General features: G+C 42.5%; 1 protein-coding gene across 5 annotated transcripts in view; it reads left to right on the top strand.

The window, feature by feature from the left end:
• AKAP13 (A-kinase anchoring protein 13) overlaps positions 1-12,597 on the top strand; it is a 339,157-nt gene that overhangs the window by 128,868 nt on the left and 197,692 nt on the right. For all 5 annotated transcript variants that reach the window (XM_034783693.1, XM_034783692.1, XM_034783688.1 and 2 more), the window contains one exon: positions 11,444-11,740. In XM_034783693.1, coding sequence (XP_034639584.1) covers positions 11,444-11,740 — 297 coding nt within the window. The remainder of the gene's footprint in view (positions 1-11,443; positions 11,741-12,597) is intronic.

The raw sequence follows: 12,597 nt of genomic DNA, 5'->3' as shown, positions 1-12,597 counted from the left end.
GCATAATATAGATTAAGGGTATGTCTACACTGCTGACAGCGCTTTAAAGTGGCTGTGTAGTCGCGGCTCCAGCGCTGGGAGAGAGCTCTCCCAGCACTGTAATAAACCTGGGGAATAGCTACAAGCTCTGGGACCGCACCAGCACTATCTACACTGCCACTTTACAGTGCTGAAACGTGCATCACTCATGTTTCCCCCACCACCACCCCCACGCTCCTGAGCGAAGAAAGTTTCAGCACTGTAAGTGGCAGTGTAGACTAGGCCTTAGTCCCTTATTGGAAGATTAGATGATTATTGCTGAAGCTCCCCTATTAGTGGAACAGAATTGTGGGTGGATCTAATGCTCCTATGAACTAAAGCAGAAGCTGAACCTGCGGACCCGGCAGGTAAACAAACCGGCCCGGCCCGCCAAGGGCTTTCCCTACACAAGTGGTGGCCTCAGTTTGAGAACCACTGAACTAAAGAGTCATGAAAACTGTTCAGTTCATGATGTCTTACATGCTTTCAGCAGCATTTTTACCAACCTGCGGACGCATTAAGTGGTATTATGCAGTTAAACCATTTTGTTAAACTGAACATTTATTTTGTTTGTGTTACTGCTTTCCTTTTGCTTTCTAAAATGAAGCATTTCACCAAACTGCTGGCTTTTTGTTTTCCTAGTTGAGCTCATATTTATAACCCATAATTTGAAGTGTTTTCCTTTGTGCCAGAAGTAAATGCTGATGCTGCAGAGTAGTTGGAGCTTTACATCTTGTTTGGTACTTTGTGGTGATGTTTATTTATCTTAGGTTCTTATATAGTCTTCATTTCCATAGTATCTGAGAGCCCCACAGGTTTCAATGCATTTGTCCTCACAACACTCCGGTGAAATAGGAAAGTGCTAGTCTCCCCATTTTACAGATGGCGAACTGCATCACAGAGAGGCTAAGTGAGTTGCACAAAGTCACGCAGGAAGTTTGTGGTGGAACAGGAAATTGAACCTGAGTCTCCTAAGTCCCAGTTAGTGCCCATTGTGTAAGTTTGTGAGGTGGGGATTTACCCACTGGGCCTTGAACTGCTACGTGCAAGCTCATTTTAAGTGGGTTACATGATTTACCATTCCTATTAATCTGTCTAAGGCTTCATTTCTCTCTCTTTCCTTTTAACTGTAGTTTAGGAAGTTAGGACTTAAATGAGAATAGGAACAGGCCCTTAATTGTTCTGTTGCAGTAACACTAGTTGGCTGCACGCAAACAAAACTTCACTCTTAACATACTGGTAGGGTAAGAAATGTCATATTGGTGAACCATGTCATTAAAACAATAAAGAAGGTGATTATATGCCATACCATTGACTCCATGTTCACTATAGTGTTTTATCATTTATCATTTTCAGAAGTTGTCCTGTGTGAAGTATCTAATTGATTGGGGTCTACTCCTGTAACGCTGAAGTCAATGGAAGTTTTGCACTGGTTTCAGTGGGAGCAGAATTAGGCTCTTAAGCATCATGTGTGTCTCTTTGTGGTGGTTGCCATTTGCCAAAAGTTACCATGCATTTGGGGTACCCAATTATTTCCTCTTATAATATTTCTACATATTTCCATTACTACTGCATGGTTCCATAACTTTCAGAAAATGTTGACTTTTTAATGTTGTTCACTATATTTGTCCTTAATTATGTTCATATGGGGAGGTTCTGACTAAATTTTTTGTAATTCCTTTAATTTTAGGATTTTTTTCTACTTGACAGCTGCTGTTTAAAGTGAAATAAATGGCTATTAAATGAATATCTTCATTTAAAATATATACTTGATTTTGCATTTTTTTAAATGTATGTTCATGTTTATTCTCCTCCACCAATGAATATGTTTCCCACCTAGGAAACTACTGTTAATAGAAAAGGCTGCCCTCTCGACTTTATTAAATAATCTTTGTTCTGGAAGACCAAAAGAGTAAACAAGTTATGTAACAAATGATCACTTGGCAATAATAGTCATGTGGACTTGTTTTAAAATATTCTTAACAATGAAATCTCTACAAAGCTAAAATAGAGACAGATGATATAACCAAAAACAGTTATATACTGCAGCCTCTCTGGTATACTTTGGTGCATTATGCAGACTTATTAAAAGGAGATTAAGCCAGCTAAATGACATACGTCATAGGAAAAAACTGGTGAATACTGTATAGAGAGTATCTATGACAGCGTGTTTGGAAGGTATATAGTGCCATAGATTTTATGACAACCCTACATTAACAAGCCACTGAGTGTGTATGGAAGAGGAGGAAAGATTTTAGCTAGGAAATAGATTTCAGTGTTGAAGGTTTAAAACTTTGAATGTGGCCTCTCTCCCTTGTTGTTGCAATATCTATTTATTTAAGCCTGTACTAAATCCATGTGTTGCAAACAGTGGGTATCTCATGTGCACACACTAAATCACACACAGGGTCCTTAAATTTCAAAAGCAGAGTGTTAAACTCCTTGAGCAAAAGAACTCCTTTATCTGTTAGCAGTACAGTAACTCCTCACTTAACGTTGTAGTTCTGTTCCTGAAAAATGTGACTTTAAGTGAAACGATGTTAAGCGAATCCAATTTCCCCATAAGAATGAATGTAAATCGGGGGGATTAGGTTCCAGGGAAAATTTTTTTTGCCATACAGTAGAGTACAGTACTATAGTTGGGAGGTGCCCCGNTGTTCCTGAAAAATGTGACTTTAAGTGAAACGATGTTAAGCGAATCCAATTTCCCCATAAGAATGAATGTAAATCGGGGGGATTAGGTTCCAGGGAAAATTTTTTTTGCCATACAGTAGAGTACAGTACTATAGTTGGGAGGTGCCCCGCCTTATCCCACACAGGCACAGCCCACTGGCACTGGAGACAAGGAGGCAGACAAGGAGGCTGAAGGTGCTATAGGCTAGGACAAGCACATTGCGCAGCAGCAGTGGCAGCTTCCCCTACTCTGCAGTTCAAGTCACCATGACAGAGTCATGACCGAGGATACAATTAGCACAGGAATCCTGAGTCACCTACTGAAGCAAACCTAGCATGCTCTTCCAATGTAACTTTAAATAGCTGCCAGGGCCAAGAACCTATTGTTTGGTGTATTAAATATGAATCCTCAAAATAGGAGGCTTGGACAGGATTTCCACTTTCAGCTGGGTAGGAAGTGAAGTCATGTTTTAAGGCATTCATTGGCTTTGTTTAGCTACAACAATGTTTTGTCTCCATGTATGCTTTGTTTAATGATAAGAAGCCTGCAGGAAATGATACCACCCTTTTAAACACACCCTCAGTTTTAGTCAAGCACATTTATGGTACTGGTATAAATTAGACCCAACTTGGTTGTATATTGTACGTTAATCATTAGCAGTTAACTCTTTGTAACTTCCAGGTTTCCATATTTTGTCTGTGTATTATCTCACAGGGTGTCTCCACAGAAAAAAAATAAAAGGCAGTTTTGTCAGTTTTCTTCAGTTCTGCGTGTATACGTGCAGGTGGACGAGAAGCCTGTGTTAATTTTAATTTTTTGTGTTTATATATCGTGCTGTTGCCTGAAGCAAATTCAGCTTCTAGCTAGGAGACTGTAGTGCAGCACTACAGCTAGTATAAAACAAGGAGTAATGGTCTCAAGATGCAGTGAGGGAGGTTTAGGTTGGATATTAGGAAAAACTATTTCTCTAGGAGGGTGGAGAAGCACTGGAATGGGTTACCTAGGGAGGTGGTGGAATCTCCTTCCTTAGAGATTTTTAAGGCCCGGCTTGACAAAGCCCTGGGTGGGATGATTTAGTTGTGGTTGGTCCTGCTTTGAGCTAGACTAGATGACCTCCTGAGGTCTCTTCCAACCCTAATCTTCTGTGATTCTATATAGACCAGACATGTCTTTTTAAAGTGTGGGGGATAAAGTTTTACCATTCTGACAATTCACCTGTATAAAGGAGTCGCAATAAAGACTCCATAGTTTACGTTGTAGGACTGTTTCCATTGTACGCTCACTTTTGGCTTCACTTCCAATTTCTGTTTTAAACAAAAAAACCTCCTTTCTGCATACATTTTTTCATGTTGAGTCCCTGCCCAGAGAAGCCGTTTTTTTAAAAAAAGCTGGAGGTTAATCAGAGAAGCCAATTTAGTTATGAGACTGAAAAATGGATGGCATTTCACTTTCTAAAAATGTTTTTAACGTTTGCCTGCTCCTGGGCAAACACTGGTTTCTTATCAGTGCTGACCATCTCTTAACACAGATTTTGGTATGGAATCTTGGGAAGAAATGTCCCAATCCACACTGAACTGAGGGTGGGCAGAGTTCAAGTTGTTAGGATAGTTCATGGATAGGTAAAGTTGATGAAATGTTTCTAGTTTCACTTTATATGCTCTTAATATTGTGGATTTTGTAATTTGCTTACAAAGAGAGGGCAATGTGTAGAAGTTTGCCATAGCTCAAATTCAGTTATACCCCATGTGCACCGATAAATAAAACTGCTTTTCAATCTGTTTATGTGTTTATAATGTGCCCAATGTTGTGCTTGGTACCCCTCAAAAGAGAAGGCAGACCTTCTTGCTGCCCTGAGGAGCGCACAGACTAAATCAATCCTAATTGAGACAGGGGAGAGAGAAATGTGAGAGGGACAATACGGTAACTCAGCAAGAGCCATCGGATGGTCTGATGGAGTAATGCTTGGTGTATATGAGTTTTCACAGGGTTAAGGAGTGTGTTCATTGGCTAACGTCATGTGGATATTGTGTCATAAATATGTGTAGATGGTTCTAAGTGGGAAAGGCGTTCCAAGCAGAGGAATAGCAGGGAGGAAAGCCCAAAAACGTTTGCGAAAGTAGTGGGCAAATGTGGTATGAAGTCTGGTGTCATTGGCAGAGCAGCTAAAATTCCTATTAGAAGATTATTTGGTTTTATACAGTGGTCATGCGTAACGATTTATCGTTTGCCTTAGATCGTTGTTTCTCGACCCTTAGGTCATGACTCCCCAGGGTGTCATGAAAGGCAATCCAGGGGTCACAAGACATTGAACATTTTACTACAATTAAATCCACTCTCTTCCGCTCCCTGCCCACCCTTTCCCTTCAAGGACAAGTATTCTTGACCTCTTGAAACACACACAAATTATATAGGCGTATTTGTTGTTGTTACTGATACTTTAATAAAGAAGTAAGAGTAAAAAGTGAATGGGAGTCGTGAAGTTTTTTGATTTCCAATAAGGAGTTGCTGTGGCTGATATTGCAATTTCCTGGAGATCTTACAGTATTAAGTTTATGTATCGTTGGGGTCAGGAATTGTATGTAATTCCATGGGGAAGGATGACCACAGGTCTTCCAGGAACTAAGATTAGGTTAATTGACTCAGGTTGTGATACCTCCAGAGAAGTTCCACCATCTAGAGAGGCATAAAGTAGTTCAAACTGGATTCTCCAGAGACCAACAGACAAAGAAAGGACTTCTGGATAAATAGTCTTAGTTTAAACTGTCGCAGGGCTACGTTTCACATCCAGCAAATGGTCAGAACCTTGTGTCCAAGGGGGACCTCAATCCTTCCTGGGAAGGGTTGGAAGGACTTTGACCTACTGAGGCCCTGTAAGACTGATGGATGACATCTGGTAAATGTCTAGAATGCATGTAGGGTCTTTTTTTGTTTTTTTTATGTTTTCTTTGTATTACTTTCACCTTAAGAATAAATGTGCTTGCTTATAAAGGTCTGTGCATTAATTTATAACTGCTTTCAATTATGCTGTTCATAACCCATCAGAGAGAACCGAAGTGCAGATGCTAGCTTGTTTAGGAACTCTCGTTTGCTGGGAATATCACAACGTAGTCTGAGAAAAACAACAGTCAGGAGGGGGAGAGATACAGGTTTCTGCCAAAGAAAGGTAATGGCTGGCCTAAAAGTAGGTGCCAGTGATGGGCCATGGAGGAGGAATACAGGTACGGTTTTCCTGATCTGTGACAGTTGTCAACCTGAAAGGAGAGCCATATCTCTGCAAAATTGACTTCTCACAGAGATCTGGCCTTCCTTCAATTGCTCATTATATTCAAAAGCCATATTGCATGCTTTTTGGCCATGTCACCAGGATCAAAACACCCCGGCACACTGTGCTCTCAAACTCTCCATTGATGAGCAAAGGGGTACATGCCCTGACCCTACCTGGCACTGCTCACTGGGCTACCCCATTGATTCTTGGATTTGCAGTATTGACTCAGATTTGGGAACTTCAGTATACAATGCCTGGTGCGATGCCATCAGCTGTGGTCATTCTGGCTGGCACAATGGTCCTCAGTAGTCTATGCATGCTGGATGTTGATGATGAACCTGAAAAGATTGAGAGAGACTGCTTTGAGATGGTGCCTCCAGGGCCGGCTCCAGCTTTTTTGCCGCCCCAAGTGGCGAAGCGGGGGGGAAAAAAAAAGGATAAAGCCGCGATCGGCGGCACTTCAACAGCAGCTCTACCGCGCTGCTTCGTTCTTCGGCAGCAATTTGGCGGCGAGTCCTTCGCTCTGAGAGGGATTGAGGGACCCACTGCCGAAGACACGGACATGCCCCCCCCTCTCCATTGGCTGCCCCAAGCACCTGCTTCCTTTGCTGGTGCCTGGAGCCGGCCCTGGGTGCCTCAGATAACCAAATGACTGGCTGCAGTGTTGTGAGTATTCCCGGTAGTAAGCATAGGGAAACTGTTCCATACACCAAGCATGTTTGTGTTTTTCAGAGTAAATGAGTTGATACTTATCATACGTAAAGGAAATCCCTGCAGCGTAGTCGTTAGAGCAGGGAACAGGTGACCAGGAGTAATTGAGTATGCCATCAATGTCACTGACTGTTTGATCTTGGGCAAATCACTTAACCTTGCTCTACAACCTGTAAAATGAGCATAATCGCATTAACTATCACTTATTTCACAGAAATGTTGGGAAACTCAGCTAACATTTCTAATGCTATTTGACATGCTCTGGGGAAGGAGTTGTTGCAGTCCAGATATTATTGTAAGGGGCTCTTTGAAGCTGAGAGAAATGTTACCCCACTAGAGACGGTCCCTTCAGAAGGCTGTATGGGTGCATTCATGTTTTGAAGCATACTCACACGCACCATTCCTCAAGACATTTCAAAGCAGGGGGCAGGGTCCTCTTGAGCAATCTTAGCATTTGTCATGCTTGTTACTTAATTGCTCCTCTTTCTTTTGAACTGATTGCCAAAGTCAGAACCTGTCCCAGACACTCACCCCTGAATCTGATGTTTTGTCAGATGGAGGGAAGGAGAACATCAGAGCATTTGAGGGGATAGAATACGGTTACCCTTTAGGAGAACATGTCCCTTAGGTTAGCAGAACACATGTTTGATCCCATTAGATATAAATGAATTGTCACTTCCCTTGCTTCTCTGAAAGTTGTACTGGCTATTTTATGTGTGAGTTCTGAGAGACCTTTACTGTCTGCAGATCAGTGCATTAAGTGTTTGCATACACTGCACTGAACACCCATCTGGTTTTGCTTTAAATTGGGTGCAGAAACTCTGATGTTTGGGCTCTCTCTCTCTCTCTCTCTCTCTCTCTGTTCTGTTCATGGGAACTCAATTCAGCATGGCTAATGGATGTCTGCTATGAGAACATGAGTGCAGTGCCAGTTTATCTGACAACGGGAGTCCAAATATCACACCTGGGATTTCTCTTGCTACTCTCCTAACTGAAAAGCCTGTACTAGTGTCAGATAGGCGGAGGAATTGTAAGAAGTCAATGACCTGAACTATTTGTCCGTGCATTACCTCACTCCCTTAACTGTTACTTGGCGTTGCTTGGGGGAGTTCAGACTGAATTCTGAGTGATGGCAGGTTTTTAGAATAGGGGTTGTCACACTGTCTGGAGAGGCTCACAACTATCTGAGTGCCAATCTCAGATCAGACTGTCAGAAAATAAGGCAGACACCCCAAACTGGTGGTATATTTTATAATTGGATTTCACCAAGCCAATAACAAATATGCACTCCTGGATTACTATACCAGTATTACATGGAGTCACAGACAGTCCCCTTAGACTCTCCAGCCTGTCTTGCCATGCAGACAAACTGAACTTAGGGTACGTCTTCACTTACCGGAGGGTCCGGCGGCAGGCAATCGATGTTCTGGGATCGATCCCGGAAGTGCTCGCTGTCGACGCCGGTACTCCAGCTCGCCGAGAGGAGTACGCGGCATCGACGGGGGAGCCTCCATGCCGCGTCTGGACCCGCGGTAAGTTCGGACCAAGGTACTTCGAATTCAGCTACGTTATTAACGTAGCTGAATTTGCGTACCTTAGTCCGAAGTGGGGACTTAGTGGGGACCAGGCCTTAGTGATAAAAGTTATTAAAATAAAAAATCACACCACTTCAGGTTACTCCCAATCTCAAAGGGTTGGTCGCTTACCTCACATAAGTCGATACTCTCGATCTCAAAAGCAAGCAGCCGATTTCTCTAGTAAACGAACTAAAGGTTTATTGGGTAAGAAAAATAAATGAGTTATTGAGAGGTTAAATCAGGTAAAATACATTAACAGGTGAGTCAAAATTTGTATGTCCAAAATGATGTCAGAGATGTAGTAATCTGCTAGTTTTCATAAGTCTCTCTTGGTTACACAAAGTAACTTGGGGGATCTGTCTTGTGTCTGGAATGCTTTCTTGTGAGTGTCCAAAAAGTTCAGAGATGCAGGATCATTCCCTTAGACAATTATTTATTGATCCAGCTCTCAGAAGACAATCTGACCAGTGTCTTCACCCACCTGAGTTTTGATGAGTAGCAATTGTAAAACTTAGTTGGTGAATTTCCATTCTTGAACACAACAGCCCTTGCTTTGAAGTTAGCATTTTGCTTCTATTGTATTCACAAGTAATTTAGTTACAGTGATGTACAAAATTCAATTCTAATTGGGATAGATAAGTGAAAACAATACAAGTAACATTTCATTAGTTTTCATGCAGTTTACACTCAAACATCATCTCATCTTAGCACTCACACACACTTTGGTCTAGATTATCCAATTACAAGGTATACATAATGATGTAATGCGATAGTAATCAGCAAGTAATAGATAAGTGAAGGCAATAGCATTCACGTTTCCTTTGAACTAAATTAAAACGTGAGTGAATTAGTACACATAACATTTCTTTGATATTCTCACACAAGTGAATTGACCTATTGCTCTGACCTGAGCTGGCCTGTCAGCATCACAGGGGTATTATAGGCACATTTTGCAGATGAGACGCTTCTGGAAATAAAGAGAAAATTAGAGTTTAAAAAATAGCAGGAGCAAAAGCCATTCTTGTCCTGTATGTCATGGAGAGTCTTTCATTATGAATTATTTTTAACTTTACAGCCTAGTAAACAGCCACCGCAGGTTGCTAACAGTGTCTGTGTTGGTGAAAACAGAAAGCGTGCAGCACCTGAGCTGGTTTCCATGGGATGATGTCATGTCATTACTGTATTATGTACATTGTTTCAATATTTTTGTGTAATAGGGATTGAAAAGTTTACCAGACACCAGCTGTCCAGAGGACTAATCCTGCAGCCCGAAGAATAAATGAAAGGCTGAATGGGAGACTTGTCTATATTAGTAATGTACTTATTGCTGACAACAGGCGTCACAGACTGGTGGCAAGGACAGTTAAACTGCAAATCCAGAATTTGCATCATTTCAGAAACCATGTTCCAGACCTTGCTCTGAGCAGAGCTCAGCCACAGGTTTCAGAACTGGTGTTGAAATTGGTTTTGTCTTCTCTTGCAGTTAATCAATTTTAGCACTGGTTCTGCCACACCCACTGCTTCACCTTTCACATCAGTAGGTGTTGGATAAATTTGAATCTCCACTCCATTCTAGCTGCTGGAAGGGAGAAGGAGTTTTGTGTCTCATCTGCTAATTCCAGAGCCTCCAGGTTGCAGGGAGAGGTCTCAGCTACTCTTTCTCCCCTAGCCTCTGTTTTTGTGTGTCCCTCTCTCCTGTGGAAGCCGCTGTTGCCTGCCCCTGTTGCACATGTTTTTCTCCAGAAGCAGCATGACATTAACCTGATACTTGACAATTTGCTGACTACAGAGTCCTGAATAGCAGTGATGAAACTGATCTTTTTACTGAAACTGACTATTTGGCTGATGCTTGACAAATCAAGGAGCAACAGCAGAGGCATTGGAGCGGTCTGTCTTCAGACTGGGAAGACAAACCTGCATTTGGTTATATCTGGAAGGTTTTCTTCCTGACCATAAGGGCTAGAAACTTTTTTTTCTTTATAAATAAAAGTGATTACTGAGACCCACTCCCAAACACAAGGGAAGGCTACCCACTCATCATCCATGTGTGTGAGTAAATGAAATGTTCAGGCCCAATTGTGAAAAATCCGTCATCTCTTTTATTTAATAAAATAAATAAATAAACAGGGTTTGATCAACGTAGTAAGATGCTGAGGTCATGGGTAGAGAGAGCAGCTTTTCCAGTAATTAGTGAAGGGACTGTGCTTGTTCTGGCAAAAACAGCAATGACGTCAGTCTACCATTGGAGCGAGAGACCGAGACTGCAGAGAACATTGAACTTGAAACATAAACCTTATTATTAAAGGGGCTTGTCAGACAATTTTAAGTGTCGGTCATGCTAAAAAGATGAGATTTTTTTTCCACCTTTTAAATCGCAGGGGAGTTTATCTTGCATTTTCTGGGTCTAGGGAACTGCTGCCCTGTTGCACTGGCCTTTCATTAAAATAAGTGAATGAAAAGTCAGCAGAGATGTGAAAATAAGCTTCTCTCACTCTTTTTTGGAAAATATGAAAAGCAGCAATTTCCCTGTTCTCTGGAATGCAGCAAGCTTAGTTCTGTCATGTGAAATCAAATCCAAATGGCAGGTGCAGCGTTGAACAAAAGAGCTGTAACCACACACATAGAACATGTCTGAAGCATGTTATGTTCCAGTATTAATTGTTGCTTTTTGGTTAAGTGCAATTAGTTCATTGTCTTCACTGGCAAGGTGCTCTGAATACTGACACCTGTGCTTTATTTCTGATGGGCTGCCTTGGTCTCACAGTATTCTTTAAAATATGGTTCTATGAACTAAGGGGGAGATTTTCAAAGGCCAAATGGGAGTTAAGTGTCAAACTCCTCTTGACTTTCAATGCGAGTGAAGAGCCTTACTCCCCTTTTTGATTCTGAAAACCTTCTCCTGAGTCGATTAGCAGTCCTGAATTTGTCTCTTGGTGGCTGAAGTTAGCCCACGAACAAGAAGGCTGTAATGTGATCACTAGATAAGAGAGTGAGTGGGTTCTCATGCAGGAGGCATCACTGAGAACTTTTTGCCATACGGTGTTTTTCTTTATACGCAAAAAATAATGTGTAAAGGGACGCCATGCGCGGGTGTGTGTATACTAATGGGGTGATCAATGTCCAGACCCATGTTGCTTTAGCTTAGTCATTTCTCTTCTCCATTACAATTATGTTCATTTTCTTGGTTTTATTTTACAGGCCATGACTGCTGTGAGACAGTGAAGGTGGCACTTTGCGCTGCCAAGGAAGGGCTTCCTGTTCTAGTGGTGGCAGAGGAAAGTTTTCAGTTCATTCAGGATGAGGCCTATGATGCAGCTCAGTTCCTAGCAACCTGCGCTGGAAACCAGCAAGCACTGAACTTCACAAGATTCCTGGACCGGTCAAGGCCTCCCTCTGGAGATGTGGATTTTCTGGATGAGAAAGTGGTTTTGGCATTTCGGCATCTGAAACTGCCAGCAGAATGGAATGTGTTGGGAACAGACCAGACGCTTAATGGTGAGAACTAGTCGCAACTGAGTAATGTGTGTATGTATGAGAGAGAGAGGATCACTGCATGTGTTGCAATGTTTCTGTTGTGGAGAGTTCCTCTGATGTGTGAGGGGATTCTCCAGCAGATAGATCAAGGACCTGTGCTTTGAGCTTTAGCCATGCTGAAGATGCCCTGGTGCAACTTTCCCCAACACCCCATGCATATCCACAGAGTTTGGAGCAGGGTTGTGTCTTCTTTTCTTGGCACACAGTCTAGTGCTTTTCTCTACCTCCTTTGTAATAAAAGAGCACAAATTGGCTTCAGTGATCCAGTGTTTTAATATTGTGCTCGGAGAGTTCTTTTTTATATGGGGAGTGTGTGTACCAGTATTACAGTGATGACTGGAAGGCTTATACATAAATATCAAGCCTGGTCCAAAGTCCTGTTCAAACATACTCCTGGGAGTACTCAGTGTAACTGGTACCCTGGTATGATCCTCTGGCTAGCTAGCAGCATGCAGGGTGCAAGGCTTATTCCATGCTGTGCTCCGCTGTTCAGAGAATAAGAAAGTGGAGCGTGGTATGTGGGAAATGAAGGGTTAAATGCTGAGGCAGCTTCCAGTGCATAGAGGGCAAGTGTAGAAGGCCCAGAAGATAAGGGCATGGGGAATTATGGCAATGACAGTAGAGCAGGGGTTGGCAACGTTCGGCACGCGGCTCGCCAGGGTAAGCATCCTGGCGGACCGGGCCAGTTTTATTTTACCTGCTGACGCGGCAGGTTCGGCCGATCGTGGCCCCCACTGGCTGCGGTTCGCCATCCCGGGCCAACGGAGGCGGCGAGAAGCCACGGCCAGCACATCGCTTGTCCGCGCCGTTTCTCGCCG

Source organism: Trachemys scripta, chromosome 10 (genome assembly GCF_013100865.1).
Source record: "Trachemys scripta elegans isolate TJP31775 chromosome 10, CAS_Tse_1.0, whole genome shotgun sequence".
Classification (NCBI taxonomy): Eukaryota; Metazoa; Chordata; order Testudines; family Emydidae; genus Trachemys; species Trachemys scripta.
This window is presented reverse-complemented; position numbering and strand designations above follow the sequence as displayed.